The sequence below is a fragment of the Leptodactylus fuscus genome, chromosome 3, assembly GCF_031893055.1.
Source record: "Leptodactylus fuscus isolate aLepFus1 chromosome 3, aLepFus1.hap2, whole genome shotgun sequence".
Lineage (NCBI taxonomy): Eukaryota > Metazoa > Chordata > Amphibia > Anura > Leptodactylidae > Leptodactylus > Leptodactylus fuscus.
Genome location: NC_134267.1, coordinates 87643105 through 87660766, shown reverse-complemented (window position 1 = coordinate 87660766; position 17662 = coordinate 87643105). Strand labels below are relative to the sequence as shown.

General features: G+C 43.6%; 1 protein-coding gene across 6 annotated transcripts in view; it reads right to left on the bottom strand.

Annotated features, from left to right (window-relative positions):
• Nucleotides 1-7981, bottom strand: part of REPS1 (RALBP1 associated Eps domain containing 1) — a 60032-nt gene extending 52051 nt beyond the window's left edge. For all 6 annotated transcript variants that reach the window (XM_075267901.1, XM_075267903.1, XM_075267902.1 and 3 more), the window contains exon 1: nt 7202-7981. In XM_075267901.1, coding sequence (XP_075124002.1) covers nt 7202-7354 — 153 coding nt within the window. In that variant the 5' untranslated portion in view covers nt 7355-7981. The remainder of the gene's footprint in view (nt 1-7201) is intronic.
• Nucleotides 7982-17662: the final 9681 nt, after the last annotated feature.

The window sequence follows — 17662 nt, the reverse complement described above, 5'->3', positions numbered from 1 at the left end:
TGTTACATGTAGAAATAGGTGTTATAAATATTGGTTCTTGTACTCTTGTTAACATATAATTAGGATGAGACCATTTCGAAAATCGCACTTGAGGATATGAGCAGCTTTTTTCTTTCGGTTTGTTCAATGCATTCAGGTTGAAAATGCTGGACAAGTTGTGTTCTGATGATAAGATGTATTTGTTCTGGCACTTACAATATTTGTTTTTTATGTTTTTTTATTGTTGCATATAAATGTTGAGTTCAGCAAGTTGTAATTTGAAAAGAAAAAAGGAAGAAGCTCACAAAAACATAAAATCAGATGATTCAAGGCTTAAAAAAAAAAATTGATCCCAAATTGGTCCCAAGTTGAAAACCTGTACAAATATAACCAAGAACACAAGTAACACAAATACATTTTTTCACAATTTTAAAACATACGGTTTTTTCACAATTGCGCATCAAAATTTTGAATTTGATTTCTCCAAAACAAAATATAAAGAAACATCATCTTGTGACATATCAAATGAAAGCCTGTATCGCTCTGAGAAAAATGATGCCTCTCCCACCTATTTATCTTAATTCTAGCCCAAGATATGTTAAAAAATGTAAAGCCATACCAGGCCAAAATTCACACTTTCTAAACTTTAGAAGTCTATAAAAAATTAACTGATGAAGAAAAAAATTTGAAACTTTTTATTTGTAATTAACTTAAGTTGTACTTCATAAAAAATAAAAATAAAAAAAATCCAAAGACGTCAGGTAAAAAAAATATTCCTATTTGGATCACTTGATATGGAATGACCCGTGCCTGTCCTTAAGTGTCCGTTCCTAAAGATGTCCGACTTTTCAAGCGGACAGAAAAAACCTACGTCGGGTTTTGCTGTCCGCTTGAAAAGTCGGACATCTTTGGGAACGGACAGTTAAGGACAGGCACGGAGTGTAAAACAACGCACCCGATCTCCATTTAAATGAATGAAAAATGACACGGACACAGCTAGTGTCTGCTGCTAATGTCCGTGCAAGATTTTGAATGGACACTAGCAGCGGACACTACCTGTCGGACACCGACGGTAGTGTGAACGTAGTAATACAATAGCAGTTAAGTGGAAATGATATTTGTCTATATGTTGCAATCATTTTCTGAATTTATTTTGTAATTTGCAACATATCAGATTCTTTCAGTAGATTTTCATTCCGCTTTCACCCTTTGAACTATAAAATATACCCATAACACAACAGCTTTCCTCTAGACACCCCCTACCTGCTTCATCTAAAAGACAGAAAAAAACAGTAGACTACAACTGTGTATGGGTCAGTTCACACAGAGGAATTTGGGATTTGAGCGTGGATTTTGCCCCGAATTCGGAGCAGATTCCTCGCGAATGTGTCTCCTATTATTTTCAACGGGAGGAAGAGATTGCAGCAGGAAGTGGAAAAAAGAAGCACCCTGCTTGATCTTGCTGCGGATTCTGCCCCAGTTCAATACTCCCACCCGATTAAGCCCATTCATCTGGGTCTGATCAGGAGACGGAGGCTGCAACGAAATGCTGACGCGCTGTGCAACGGCATCCCGTTGTGGCTAGCCCCCATGAAAATGCCGGCAGTGGAAAATGAAGAGGAAATTCCTCTTCATTTTTTTGCCGTGTGAACAGATGCTTAGCGTAAGACTGGAAACAGGAAAGTTTTCTTTATTTCAAATATTTCTAGATTTAGTGACAAAGGCTTGGCTGACACTTTGCAGAAATCCTGAGAGGTGCGCTCATGATGCTATGAAGAGCAGCGCAGTTTTTAACTGACTATAGAAGACTATTGCTCATAAGGCTTCTCCAACCTATAAACCCAACTCTAACACTTTGCTCATATATGCTTCAGAGGCTTTGCCTTTTCTGCATTGTGCAATGCTATTCCCGTCAACATGACAGATACCTTGGAGAAACCACTGAGGTTGTGTCCACTTAGAACACAAATGTGAACAAAGTCTAACTCCATGCAAAGTTTGGTCAAGCATCTGTATAGTAAGCCTGGAAGTGTTTTTATGCATTTAGAGAGCATTTTGATCATATATGCATTAGCATATCAATTTTGCAAACCATAAACCACTGTTGACATCTGTTTTGTGCCTTCTGGTACAAATGGAAAAACTGATGCAGTGCTGGACCCATCTTATAATGGACATACAATGTTGGGAAATGAAAACAGGCCGAAATCCAAAAACTAGATGTGAACAGACCCTAATACACCTCCAAACTAAAAAAAAAAAACACGATTTCACAAATGAGAACACAATTCCTGAGCCTCTGCTAAGCAGCAAAGATTACGTTTGGCCTTCTGAAATGTTAATCTACAAATAACCATCAACATAACAATGTCATTTCTTGTCCAGGAATCCCAGTGATGACATAAAGGCAGACAGTGTGCTTTCTACAGCAAGTGGGAGGGCGGCACTCGGAAGACTTACAAACTGTTCCATACAAAGCTGGAAATGGCAAGACGCTTAATATTTTAAGAAATAACCGGACTAGGACTTGTTGTGTGTACACTGGTGAACTCACCCGACTGCTTTACAATAGGAATGGGCCATGGAACTATGAAGAACTGCACAGAGGTGCCAGTATCACACTATTTTGGTGGTGCGTGACTTTTGTTTATTTTGGTAATACTCCTAACCCCAAAAATATGGGGATAAACATTAATGTGGCTTAAAAAGGATCTTTCCCTACCTACAACCTTCAATAGGTGGTGCTGCAGTGATTCTCACCTAGCTGGTATTGTTTCTTTAGCTCCCATCACCCACTCCACTGTCTATGTAAGCCTAATACCACCCCCTGACAGAGCATACTGGGTGCTGAATCTCACAGAAATCATCACAGGTCTTCTTTAAAGGGGTTGTCCCATCACAAGGATCCTATCTATACTGCTTGTTAATGTGGATGTAAGACTTTTCCTAAATACATTGCTTCAGCAAAACTGCTTTGTTTGTCCACTATCTTACTTTATTCAATTCTTTGTGGCCACAGCCCTGACCTAGCTGCTCCTGAGTCAAGTGATGTATCTGCTGCTCTCAGGGGGGAGGGAGGAAGGGCTAAGTGCAGGGAGCGAGCCTGTGTATCTAGCTATTCCTGTGTCTACACCATGTGACCTAGCTCCCTGCACTCAGATAGAGGAGCTGCTTTCATCTGTTCTCCCAGTTATCAGGCTAGCTAATTCAATTGTGTTCATTATGGCAGAGACAGGCAGTCTCTGTATGTAACACAGAATGGAGTTGCTGCTGCCTGTACTTCATAGTCCAATGTGGGTGGGCGGAGCTACATGCAAATTTGGGGGCAGAGCTAAACGGCAGGTTGCCTGTGAAACCCCGCCCACCAAATGATGCAAGCAACCAGGAAGAAAGAAGATTTTACAAGAGTGAAGACTGCTGAGTATGTGAGGTGGGAATACCCCTTTAAGGGTGAGGCTGCAAGTTGTGAAAAAGCTGAACTTTTTTTTGTTGTTTGCAATGTGGTTGTGTTTTTTTTTTTTTTCTAACCAAAGCCAGGAGTAGATTTAGCTGAAGGGAAAGTGTAAGCACTTCCTTTCTATCTCCCATTTATATTAAAGCCATTCTTGGCTTTGGCTCAAAACAAAAACACAAGTTTTCTGCAGTTTGTAACATCAGCATAAAAAGGTGCTGTGACCACTCCTGACATATACGCTTTACAAACTGCTCTATAACTTCATTTTATAGCACTGAATTCTCTCAACTCCATTATGTGCTGTTCCTATGTTAGGCTAGGTACACATCTGCGTTCAGGGGGGTCCGTTTGGGCACCCCCCAAATGGAAACTTTATCTCCTTAGGAAACCCGTGGATCCCATAGACTATAATGGGGTCCATGTGGTTTCCATTCACTTTCCGCCCAAAAAGAGAGAGAAATGCGGAGAGAAAAGCGTTGCTTGCAGCACTTTTCTCTCCGCATTTTTTATGCAGAGAAGGGAACGGGATCCTTGAACACAGTAGAAGCACTGGTGTGAACTGAGCGTTATTCTTTGCAATTTAAAAAATAAATAGACAACCAGATGTTACTATTTTCGTTGTCCATCCGTGTCCCCACAAAGTGGTATTGTGCGCATACTGACTGGAAACACATTACATTAATGCACCCACATTTCTAGGTGTAACGCAAGGAATGGCAATGTAAGGTTCTTAAAAAAATTATGTATACACACAGCAATAAACAAACATCTGCTAAGATTTGTATTCAGTGAATGGACAGGTCCTGTTTAATAAAGACTGAATGAGATTTTTAGCATCCCATTCTATGGCTTCTTATCTGCATGAAGCATCACAGCAGAAAATAGACTGAACATGCCCCAAGACATTTTCCCTCCAAACATTGCAGTTTTCTATACGTAGCATGCCTACATGGAATTGGTTTACTTTCCTAATAATCTAGCACGCTCAGCACTAAATTCTGTGTTTTCAAATCGTAGTCACAAGCACAGTAATATAGTATATCTATAGGATGACACTAAGTTGCAGGTAGACTGCTCTGTTCCAATATCCTTCAGGTTTGTTATACAATATTGCCTTGTATAAGCACAGTGTATGAAGACGACAGGTATTCCCAATCATGGGAGAGAGGACAGCTGACCGGCCTCTCCGACAGTGTCTAGTCATCTACAGCATGGTGTCGGACCCCATACAAGACATTGGGGATCCCACCGAAACTACCTGCTTCAGCCAACAGTTATCCAATAGGTATGGCTCGATTTGCTTTCGACTGAACGGTATAGGAAATATAAGAGGAGTTGAACCGGCAGACTCGCATATCGTGTGGGACATGCAGAGAGTGCAATGGCCTTTAGTAATAAAGTCACAACAATGAAAGCAATAGGCACATGATGGTTTGTTGGCACAACTCTTGTACTACTTTGGATACAATGGGTTGCATTTATCATTTAGCAATTTTTTTTTTTTTTAAACTTTTTGGCATTCGCTTCTTTGTATACCTGGGACTTCTGTAATTTACTAAGAAATCACAATCGTGTCTAATTCTGCAAAAGAAAAAAAATTGTGATTTCACTGCTGACATTGAATTCACAGACACTTTGTAAAAAGTTACTTGGACAAACCATGCCCACTTTCCCTGACCGAAAAAGAAAAGTGACAATCCTTGTGTAAAAGCCTAGAAAATGGATGCGCAAACAGCTTAGGTGATGTCCCACTGTAAGGCCGGGTTCACACAGGGTTTTTTGGTCTGGAACCTGAGTTGGGGGGCCGCCTCAGGTTCCAGTCCAAAATACGGGTAGCTGCGACTGGATGCCGGTGCAGTGCATCCGGTATGTGCTCCGGCATCCAGTCACACACTCCTCTCCGGATTAGGCCCAAATGAATGGACCTAGTCGGGAGTGTCTTCAGGCCAAATCGTGAGGAGAATCTGCCTGAAGGAATGAGCATGTTGCTCCTTTTTTCCGCCTCATAATGCTAATGTCCAAAAGATATGGAACTCCCAGCACGTTATCCAATAGGATTGCTGATATGTGAATAACCAAAGCCAATATTAAGTGGCATATAAAAAGAGGAGCGCCCAGAATTGTCCAGTAATAAGACCTCAAAGTGGATTTCTGTCAAATCTACAGAAGTGACATATATATATATCAGAGATATGATGTTTAAGTGTGCAATGTGTTCTGAAACATGGTGATGACAGATGAGAGGGTTTCAGAGGGGTCCTGCAGAAATACAAGTCAATGGGCACACAAAGCTAGATAAAGGGCAATCAATCTACCAAGGGGTAAAAGGCCCCAAATGGCTGAATGCACGGACATATCTGCAGTGGGGTTGCTTCAGAACCATTTTTCTTGCCACTGACTACTTGATATACCACATAATGGTTTATGAATGCTTGACAGTTATTGAGAGCCCTAAGTGGACAAAACAGGAGCAACTAGATGAGTAGTAGCAGGCTGACAAAGACACATTACTGACCCAGTCTTCCCTTTGGGCCCTGCCTGCACAGAACCCAGTGATCCTCCTGCATAAACAGACAACTATATACATTCAGGAGGAACAAGAACATCTTGTATTACATGTCATTGCCGCATTTACATACATTCAAAATAACCCATTCAGGGCACTGAGGTGAGGTCACACTTGCCAGAGCACCCATCTTCTTTCAAGGTTGCCACAAGTCACAGCCCATGGGATATGTCAGTCTTTGTGTTATGGGGGTGACAACCAAAAAGAAAATGAGTGCTTTGCTAGGTTTTGCCCACAACCTGGGTGCACATGGAATAAAACATTTTCTCAACAGCAGGACAGCACTTGGAAACAAGCTAGACATATTCACATTGTCACTAACCTGCCTTACAACAGAATAGATTTGGTTTAGAAGAGATTATGGTGCCAGTAGACTCCCTCTAAAGAAGCAATCCAGTGTGAACCCCCTGCGGCTGGGTGAGAGTTTCATCCAAAGGATATTCCCATCTAACACATATCGGGCTTATTACCATTCTTTATGCAGCCTACCGAACCCATAAAGAGAAACTATGGTACCAATTAGATGCCCATATGTAAAGTACATTGACCACAACATATAGTCTGTGTTTACATTGGTGTTTGAGTCCCCGTACAAGACTCTAGCCTAGATTCCACTTGAAATCAGCAGAGAGAAAACGCCTCCTTGCATTTGGCAAATACTTGGTGGACCCCATTGTAGTCTATGGGGTCTGCGGATTTCCACATGTAATCTTTTTTAAGCGGATAGGGTTTCAGTCTTTAGGGTCTTAAAGCGGACACAAAGGACAAAACCCCCGAACGCTAATGTGAACCTAGGCTGTATTCACATGACCGATTCCCATCTGTGTGCAGGCATTTCCTGGACTGATTCTGGCAGTGTGAATAGAGCCCAACAGCATCACTACAGTACTGAACCACAGCCGCGATCCAAGCTTTCAGGAAACTCTGCTTCATAACGCACTATGAGGCCGGGCGCTCCATTCACAAAGACAGAAATACAGCCTGCACACCAGGACTGTGCCGATTATAGGCAAAACCTCTGACTTTGCTTTTTGATATTTCTTTTTATAAGGAAGTCAATCGCTGGATTTTTCATGAATTCGAGGATTTCCATTTTTCACACCAGCCATGGCCATTTAAGAAGGAGTCGGAGGGTTGGCATCCCAACTCCACAGACCTGCAAACAAGAGAGTCAGATATGACATAAGGAAAGCCAGGGTTACCTGCAAGGACACCTCACTAGGCAGCTGGGCGGCTCGGAAGAGCTCCAGCACCCGGCCATTGGAGGCCACCTTCTTGGTGCTGTCAGTGTCACAGTAGGCGAAGAGGTCAGAGTAGTACTTCTGCTCGGCATCACTCAGGGACAGTCCTTCCATACTTTACACAGACCCTGCGGCGCCTCCACTGGTCCAAGTCTGTACAACACTAAACAACGTCCCCCAAGAGCAATGCCAGGGGGCTGCCAGACACATGTGCCTCAACACCACCTAGCAGACATAGGGGCCAAACTTGGCAGCTGTCCTCAGGTGAGAGGAGAACCGAGCCAGGGCTCCCCTCATGTGTCAGGGCTGCAGCTCTCCTGGAGGGGCTCCTTCCTCAGGGTGTGGAGCAGCAGGTGGGGAGATGAAGTTCACAGTGGCCAGTAACGCCCCTCTCTAATAACTTCCCTCAGCACATGGGGCTGCTCCCAGCTGCCGCCCCGACATGTCCCGTACACGCTCACGAGAACTCCCCGCAGCAGCCCGGAAGGGGTCGGTGCACAAGGGGGGGCGCTCCCGGTCACCGTGTGCGCACACTGGCCGGATCGTCTGTGAGCCAAGTGAGCACTCGGCAATGCGAACTCCGGCCACTCCGCTCCGCTGCCTCGGCTTCTCCCACTCTGCTCTCGCCAGCTCCTGCTGTTGCGCCCCGGGGTGACGTCGTCACATACACAAGTCCGAAAAAGACGTGAACTGGGGAGCCGGATGTAGAGCAGAGCACCCTTCACCCGCCGGACTGACAGATCTGGGAGGAGCGGCGCGGACAGCAGCGCCCCTAGTGGCGGGGAGGGATATCCGGAGAAGGAGAGAGACTGCGCCGCTCGAGCCACTGCCCAAGACGAGAGCGCGTATGCAAGTTCACAGAGCTCCTGATGTGAAACGTGCTGATGAACACAAATGTCACTCAAGCGCCACCCCATGGCACAGTGAGGTGTTACACCTGGAGTTTAGGCTTACACTGGCTGGTGCAGTTATTACAGTGTATTTCCACTCACAATCCCCTCTTGGTACCTCATGGTGGTGACATTACAGTAATCATACAGTAAGATACCTCAGGGTCTCCTGAATATAACTGTCCTCTTTTTTAATTTTTTTTTCAAATCCGGTCCTCCTTGCAAAGAAATGTTTATGAAAGCGATTATGCAAAGGAGCCGCCATCAATGCTTCAGCCAGAACACTCATAAGAATGCTCATTCACTCCAGTCAGGTTGTATTTACTTTTTTTTTTTTTTTTTTTTATGTAGATTGTGAGCTCCACATAGGGATCACAATGTACATTTTTGCCTATCAGTATGTCTTTTTGGAATATGGGATGGAAATCCATGCAAACACGGGGAGAACATACAAACTCCTGGCAGATGGCTTTTTGCCCTTGGCGGGATTTGAACACCAGGACCCAGCGCTGCAAGGCTGCAGTGCTAACCACTGAGCCACCATATAGCCCCCAGGTTGTATTTACTTACCCCCAACTCATCAACGGACAGAACGCGTGGGAGGCAAATTGAGCTCCACCCACTTCTACGGTATATTGACTCCATTCCCACCCATTTCTCTTAGTGCCCCCAAACAGTGTAATGCGTCTACAGTCACCCTAACATTATATACAACCACATTATAATGTTCCCCTCCAATTGCCCCCACGGCGTAAAGTCCCTCTCCTGGTGCCCAAATTTAAAAGTACGCAGATGAGTTGAAGTTGAGACAAACCTCCCGCCGACTGGGACAGGACTTGGAATCCGGGACAGTTGGGAGATATGGATTTATATATTGTGCATGCAATGCATACAGCATACACCATGGATGCTTCCAAACCTAGGGATCACATGAATGTAGCTAGGTACACGAGGGGGGCTGCAGGAGTGGGTAAGCACCGCACACTCAATGATACTGCCCCCTTGCTTATTGGAAGACTAGTTGCAGCCGTATGTGTACTTATGCTAGGTTCACACTAGCGCCCGGAGTCCGTTCTGAGCTTTGCATGTAGAAGACGGAAAGCTGTCAGACCGGGTCCGGCCGTGCACAAATCTGAGCAGGAGACGGAAACCTGCAGGACTCTTTCATACTCATTCATTTGAATGAGTTTGAAAGATGTCCGACCGTGAGTACCGGTGAGCGTTTTATGCTCTCTGCCGCAAAACCGTTTTTTTTTTAAAACCGGACACAGAGTACTGCATGTCCGACTCTGTGTCCAATTTTTAAAAAAAAACGATTTTGCGGCAGAGAGCATAAAACGCTCACCGGTACTCACGGTCGGACATCTTTCAAACTCATTCAAATGAATGAGTATGAAAGAGTCCTGCAGGTTTCCGTCTCCTGCTCAGTTTTGTGCAGGAAACGGAAACCTGCATAAACAGAGACCAGGTGCAGATGTAAACGAGCCCTTAGGGCTCGTTCACATCTGCGTTGTGAACTCCGTACTTCAGGTTTCCGTTTCCTGCCTAAAACAGAAGCAGGATACGGAAACCTGCAGGAGTCTCTCACCCATTCATTTGAATGGGTGAGAGAGATGTCCGGCCGTGAGCAGCGATGAGCGTTTTATGCTCTCCGCCGCGAAACCGGGTTTTCTAATCCGGACACAGAGTCGGACATGCAGTACTCTGTGTCCAGATAAAAAAAATCCGGTTTCGCGGCGGAGAGAATAAAACGCTCACCGCCGCTCACGGCCGGACCCGGTCTGAGCTTTCCGACTTCTGGCATGCAGAAGACGGAAAGCTCAGACCGGACAGATGAACGCTAGTGTGAACCTAGCGTTACAGGTACATGTAAAATTCTCCTGCCACCACAGAACACTTCTTTTTGGGGGTTTTTTAAGTTTTTTTTTTTACAGTTTACAATATAATAAACAAACAGTAAATACAAAACTGCTTAGGAGAAGTACAATAAAATGGAGAAGCAAAAATAGGGCTGAACAAATAAGACACCAGGACAAGGAAGATGAAAAGCAGATAAAAGGGAAGGAGGAGGGGAAGGAGATCAGAAATCTTGCAGCATATAATTACATAAGTTACATAGTAGATGAGGTTGTATGAAGACATCAGTCCATCAAGTCCAACCTATAACCCTACAGTCCCTACAGTGTTGATCCAGGGGAAGGCAAAAAACCCCATGAGGCTTATGCTAATTGCCCTATTTCAGGGGGGAAAATTCCTTCTGGACTCAAAAATCTGGCAGTCAATATAAAAACCCAGGATCAATGTGTCCTTAAAATCTAGAGTTCATAACCTGTTATATTTTTCTCTTCAAGAAAGGCATCCAGGCCATCTTTGAACTTGTTCTATGAATCCCCCATCACCACTTCCTGGGGCAGAGAGTTCCAGAGCCTCGCTGTTCTTACTGTGAAGAATCCCCTTCTATGTTTCCGGTGAAACTTTCTCTCCTCCAGATGTAGAGGGTGTCCTTAGATGTCCCATGGCGACCGACACCATATTGTTTGGGCTAGCCGTGGATGTTCTTTATTCAAGCAATGAGGTTAGGGATGGTTTGGGGGATAACTGACATTTCAGTGGTAGATTAAGCAAGTGGATAAAGGGGTCCAATAACACCGATTGTAGAAAGAGGTTGCCTACACTGGATTTTACTCCCCTCCAATATCTTCATATTAGGGGACAATCCCAGAATATGTGTGACAGGGAGCCTACAGATGACTTGCACCCTCAGCAAACAAAGGGGAACATAGAATTCGGGGAATGGAGAAGGGCAGGAGCAGGTGTGTTGCCCAATAGTGAAGAAGGAGCTGACAAACCCCCTTCCCTGGCAACATAACAGATCTAGGGATCTAGTAATTTTTGGAGTTCCAAATGATTTGGAATATGCCATTGGGAGGCTCTTCCAAAAAATATAACAGTTTAGGAAGCAGGGTCATTTTTACAACAGAGATCCTACCCAGCAGGGAAATATGTAAGGGGCGCCACTTATCCAGTAGCGTCTGGAGCTCACGCACAGGTCTTTCTAAGTGGCATATTCTTCTTAAAGATGAAAGATTTGGGTGGCTGTGTGCCTTGGGTGGTTGTCCAAAAAGGCAATATACCAGCAGCAAGTGAACCATTCTTGAAGTGGATGTTTTGGAGAAGTAAAATGGGTAGGCATAAGGATCTGAGCAGCTCTGACAAGGGCTGCATTTTGATGTCCAGATGACAGGGTCAGAGCGTCACCAAAATTACAGGTCTTGTAGGGTGTTTCCTGCCAACAGCTATTGGTATTTGCCAAGCACAATGCAAGGGAGGAGAACTGGAGATAGGGCCATGGGTGCACAGGTTTCATTGATGCATGTAGGGAACAAATGCTTGCCTGTCTGGCCTATTCCCACAGATGAACTACTGCAGCACAAATATTGCCTACAAAGCTATTTTTTATGTTATCACAATAGTGTTTCCTTTATAGTTTGGCTGCTTGCTATTGTGCTAATATCAATGTGCTTTTTTGATGATGTCATGATAGTGTTTGTCTTGTGATGAAAGAGAGTGTCTTTCTTCCTAGTCCAAGCTCTCTTTTGATGATGTCCCAGTAACATTTGTCTCAATTCTGTGCCTGTATCCTATGGCTCTATCACCATTGAAGTAGCTATAGTGGTCGCAGCAGTCGCACTTGGGACTGAGACCATAAGCTATAGGGTATTAAAGGAATCCTATCATTAGAATCCATTTTTTTCTAACACGTAGGAATAGCCTTAAGAAAGGTTATTCTTCTCCTACCTTTAGATGTCTTCTACGTGCCGCTCTTCGGTAGATATTCCGTTTTCCATCTTTATGCAAATGAGTTCTCTTTCAGCACTGTGGGCAGGCCCCAGTGCTCAAACAGCACTGGGGCGTCCCCAGTGCTGCAAGAGAACTCTCCAGCGCCGCCTCCATCTTCTTCAGGAAACAGCCTCTACACGTCGTCTTCTGGCCTGTCTTTCAATCTTCTACACATGCGCAATCGGCTCTGCCAGCAGGCAGGCAGGTGCAGGCAGAGCTGACTGCACCTGCTCACTGCCATTTTTTTGTGGCCACTTACGCGGCGCGGAGAAGACATCTAAAGGTAGGAGAAGAATAGCCTTTCTTAAAGGGATTCTACCATTAAAAACTTTTTTTCTAGTTGACACGTCGGAATAGTCTTAAAAAAGGTTACTCTTCTCCTACCTTTAGGTGTCTTCTCCGGGCCGCTGTTTGGTTAAAAATCCGTTTTTTGGCAGTATGCAAATAAGTTCTCTCGTAGCACTGGGGGCGGGCCCTAGCGCTCAAACAACACTGGGTGCGTTCCCAATGCTGCAAGAGAACTCTTTCCAATGCCGCCTCCATCTTCGTCAGCAATGGCCTCTTCATCTTCTTCTTCCAGTGCTGGGGTCACGCTTGTACGCCTGCGTGGTCGGCTCTGCCATCGGGCCGCAGGCAGAGACGAGTGCACACTTACACGAGCATGTGCAGTACGCTCTGTACACCATAGAACTACAGGATGAAAATGCACGCAAACACGGGGAGAACATACAAACTCACTCCTTGCAGATGTTTTTTTGCCCTTGGTGGGATTTGAGCACCAGGACTCCAGCGCTGCAAGGCTGCAGTGCTAACCACTGAGCCACCGTGTGGCCCCATGTCTCTTCTTTTTTCCGCTATTAACTAGCGTTAAAAAAAAAAAAAGTGAGCGGCTCCCATTAAAGACATTTGGAGCCATTTTTGCAGGCGGAGTTTGCGTGTGGATTCTGCGTCAAAATCTGCCTGAAAAAAACTCTGTGTGAACATACCCTTAGAAATTTCAGTGCGTGGAGTAGAAGGCACTATTAGCTATGTGGAGTGGTACTGTTAGAGGGCATTATATTAGCTATAGGGGGTATGTGTTGAGGCACTCCTAGTTCTATGTTTGGGCTTTGAGGGGGCATAGTTACTTCTGTTTGGGTGGAGCGCTGTTACCTATGTGTGGCTCATAAGGGGGCACTATTGCCTATGTGGGGGGTCACTGTTACCTTGTAGAAGGTTTAAAGGGTCCCTGCTGCATTCGTGGGTCACTTAGGTTAAGTTTGCATGATGGATTTTGCAGCAGAAAAATTAGCCACAGATTTTCTACTCCCATCCACCTCAGTGAAAGGTTTGGGCAGAATTTGTCCTAAGATTGGTCAGGACACATCTTTTTTTCCGCAAGCTGAATTTTTTCATCTAGCATTACGAGATGTGTCTATCTCATTTAAATGAAGGTGAGGTGAGGTGAATTTTTTTTTTGCAGAACATTCAACCACAAAAATGCAAACATGTGAAATTACCCTTATTGCAGCTCTAATTTACAGGTGTGGCAGGCATGAGTTGTGAGGGGAGTGGGGGCCCAAGCTAAACTTTTGCACCAGGGCCCATGAGACTTTACGCCCATGAATGTCACTATAATTTTGAACTTTATTTCTTGGAAGGAGGGTATGTCTCTGTTTTTCAATGCAATTCTCTGATCATGTCCATCTCATTGGTGTTGGTGGCAGACGACAGAATGATGGGACAGCACTCGGGTAACTTAGAAGATTGTGCCCAAGTAGGTCATGATTATCCTATGATGTATGGAGATAATTTTATTCTTTTTATGAAAGGGATATGATCCACATTCAATTCCTGGTATGATATTAAAACTATATAAATTTTTGTTTTTCAGCTTTATTTAGCAGGTGCGCTGAATACTAAGGAGCAGTTGTACAAGATAGGCTAGGTTCACATCTGAGCTCGTGTTATCCGTTCGGGGGGTCAGTTTTGGGGACCCTCCAAATGGAAACCTAATCCACAGAAAAAGGACCCATAGACTATAATGGGGTCCATGTGGTTTCCACCCAAAAAGGGCAAAAAATGCGGAGAGAAAAGTGCTGCTTGGTTATAGTTCAACAGTTGCTGACCCAAATTGCAAACCATAGTTACCTTCTGTACATAGTCAGACAGATAAATCTCAGAAAAAAATAGTGGTGACATACTGTAGAAAAAAAAACATGAGAAATGTTTGCAAAATTATAGGTATACTCTGTAATTACCTGTTAGTAATTACATGTCGTACTGTGCAGAAGGGGAAACCTTGCAAATAAAAAGGATTATGTGTTCTCTAATACAGTCATGGTTATGCTGAGAGGACTTCAGTCCAGCAGAGGGTTTGAGTGACATAGAAAATATGTACCCTGAAAACGTAAAATTCTCTAAGAATAAGATGGAAACTCCTGGAAGACTGAGATTCATGATTATGAATAGGTGTGAGTGAGTTATTTTTAAAAGCAAGATTACACTGACTAGCTATTGTTATTGATTTGCATGTCTTTGAGCGATCGTAATGCTAAACATTCAGAAGATCAATGAGAAAACTAGCTATACTGACCCTAGGTATCACTTATAGTCCTTTTGCTGACTTAAAAACTCAGTAAGTTAAAGGAGTTTAATCAGTACCTGTGACAGTACCCCTGTGAGTAGAACCACCAATCTCAGACAGGTTTCCTGTTCTCCGGATGGTAGACCTTGGGGTGCACTCAGTATTTCTGTGAAGACAAAGTTTGTGTCCGATTTTTATTTTTTTCACACGCTGCAGCAGAGGCAGGGCTGTTACCTACAGACTATCCTAGAACATGAGGTAGATGCAGCTGTCAGGGGTTAATTCACTCTGCTCTCAATGTTACACTCACCCTACACTCAGGCTGTAAATTGAGCATAAATTGCACCCCAATACAAAAGACATATGATATCCCAGATAATGCTGCAACCACTACTCAGTCTTGCATGCTGTGTCTCACAGAGCATAATATAGGATCAATGATGAAAACATCACTGATCCAAGTGTCCCATATGGACATGTGAAAAAGTTTATTAAAAAAAAAAAAAAAAAAAAAGTGTTTTAACCCCTTCCTGCCGATGGCACTTTTTGACTTCCTGACCAAGCTCAATTTTTCAAAACTGACATGTGTCACTTTATGTGGCAATAACTTTGGAACGCTTTAACTTACCAAAGTGATTTTGAGATTGTTTTTTCGTAACACATTATACTTTATGTTAGTGGTAAATTTTGGTTGATATGTTTTGTGTTTAATTATGAAAAAATAGGAAATTTTGAAAAATATGCATTTTATAAAGTGTGAAATGATGTGCATTACATACAGATAGTCAGACCGCCAAAATTATATCCTAAATCTCATGTTCCAGATCTCTGCTTTATGTCGGCATCAAACTTTAGTCAACCTTTAATTTTTTACGGACATTATAAGGTTTACAAGTGAAACAACAATATTCAAAATTTTCAAGAAATTTCTAAAACCCATTTTTTAAGGGACTAATCCAGTTATGAAGGGGTTTTGAAAGACCCTTGTATTAAACACCCCATAAATCACCCAATTTTCAAAACTGCACCCCTTAAATAAGCCAAAGCAACATATACCTAGTATTTTAACCCTATAAGTGCTTAACAGGAATTAATACAAAATGGAGGTGAAATTTTCAAATTTAATTTTATTTTACTAATATTTTTGTTTAGCCCTAGAATTTGCACATTCACAAGGGGTTAAAGGAGAAAACGCATCCCACAATTTGTTATGCAAGTTCTCCGGACTACTATAGTACCCCACTTGAGGGTGTAAACTAATACATGGACGCACAGCGAGAGGCAGAAGGGAAGGCGCGCCAAAGAGCTTTTAGAGGGAAGATCTGGCTGTGATCAGTTTCAGGAACCCTGTCGCATTTACAAAGCCCTTGAGGAGTCAAAACAGTGGCAACCTCTAGAAAGTGACCCCATTTTGAAAACCGCACCCCTCAAAGAATTAATCAAGTGATGTAGTGAGCATTAGTAACCCCGAAGTAAATGTGTAAGCTGTGCGGAGTAAATTGGGTACACCAAATCCCATTCTATTTTCCCACTAGCTCCTATGACACAGACGGGGAAGAGGGGCATTCTGGGGGATCAGCGCTGGTGTATTATCTCTCATAAGCTCTAAATATGGGGGGTCCCCTGAAAACGCTCGTACCGCTTACACATTTCCTTCTAGTCGCAGCCACTTATGTCCTAATGATTTGGCGACTTTTGGGGTTTTTGTTTTCACATTGTACAGTCATGGCCGAAAGTTTTGAGAATGACACAAATCTTATATTTTCACATCATCTGCTGCCCTCTGGTTTTTATGTGTGTTTGTCAGATGTTTTTATCACATACAGAAATATAATTGCAATCATATTATGAGTAACAAAAGCTTATATTGACAGTTAGAATGAGTTAATGCAGCAAGTCAATATTTGCAGTGTTGACCCTTCTTCTTCAGGACCTCTGCAATTCTCCCTGGCATGCTCTCAATCAACTTCTGGACCAAATCCTTACTGATAGCAGTCCATTCTTGCACAATCAATGTTTGCATTTTGTCAGAATTTGTAGGTTTTTGTTGATAATTGACCACAAGTTCTCAATGGGATTAAGATCTGGGGAGTTTCCAGGCCATGGACTCAAAATCTCTATGTTTTGTTCCCTGAGCCATTTAGTTATCACCTTTGCTTTATGGCAAGGTGCTCCATCATGCTGGAAAAGGCATTGTTGATCGCCAAACTGCTCTTGGACGGTTGGGAGAAGTTCATCTTGGAAGACATTCTGGTACCATTCTTTATTCATGGCTGTGTTTTTAGGCAAGACTGTGAGAGAGCCAATTCCCTTGGCTGAGAAGCAACCCCACACATGAATGGTTTCAGGATGCTTTACAGTTGCATGAGACAAGACTGGTGGTAGCGCTCACCTCGTCTTCTCCAAATAAGTTTTCCAGATGTCCCAAACAATCGAAAAGGGGATTCATCAGAGAAAATGACTTTACCCCAGTCCTCAGCAGTCCACTCCCTGTACCTTTTGCAGAATATCAGTCTGTCCCTGATGTTTTTTCTGGAGAGAAGTGGCTTCTTTGCTGCCCTCCTTGAGACCAGGCCTTGCTCCAAGAGTCTCCGCCTCACAGTGCGTGCAGATGCGCTCACACCTGCCTGCTGCCATTCCTGAGCAAGCTCTGCACTGCTGGTAGCCTGATCCCGCAGCTGAAACACTTTTAAGAGACGGTCCTGGCACTTGCTGGTCTTTCTTGGGCGCCCTGGAGCCTTTTTGCCAACAATGGAACCTCTCTCCTTGAAGTTCTTGATGATGCGATAGATTGTTGACTGAGGTGCAATCTTTCTAGCTGAGATACTCTTCCCTGTTAGGCCATTTTTGTGCAGTGCAATGATGACTGCACGTGTTTCTTTAGAGATAACTATGGTTAACAGAAGATAAACAATGATGCCAAGCACCAGCCTCCTTTTAAAGTGTCCAGTGGTGTCATTCTTACTTAATCATGACAGATTGATCTCCAGCCCTGTCCTCATCAACACCCACACCTGTGTTAATGGAGCAATCACTGAAACGATGTTAGCTGGTCCTTTTAAGGCAGGGCTGCAATGATGTTGAAATGTGTTTTGGGGGATAAAGTTCATTTTCTAGGCAAATATT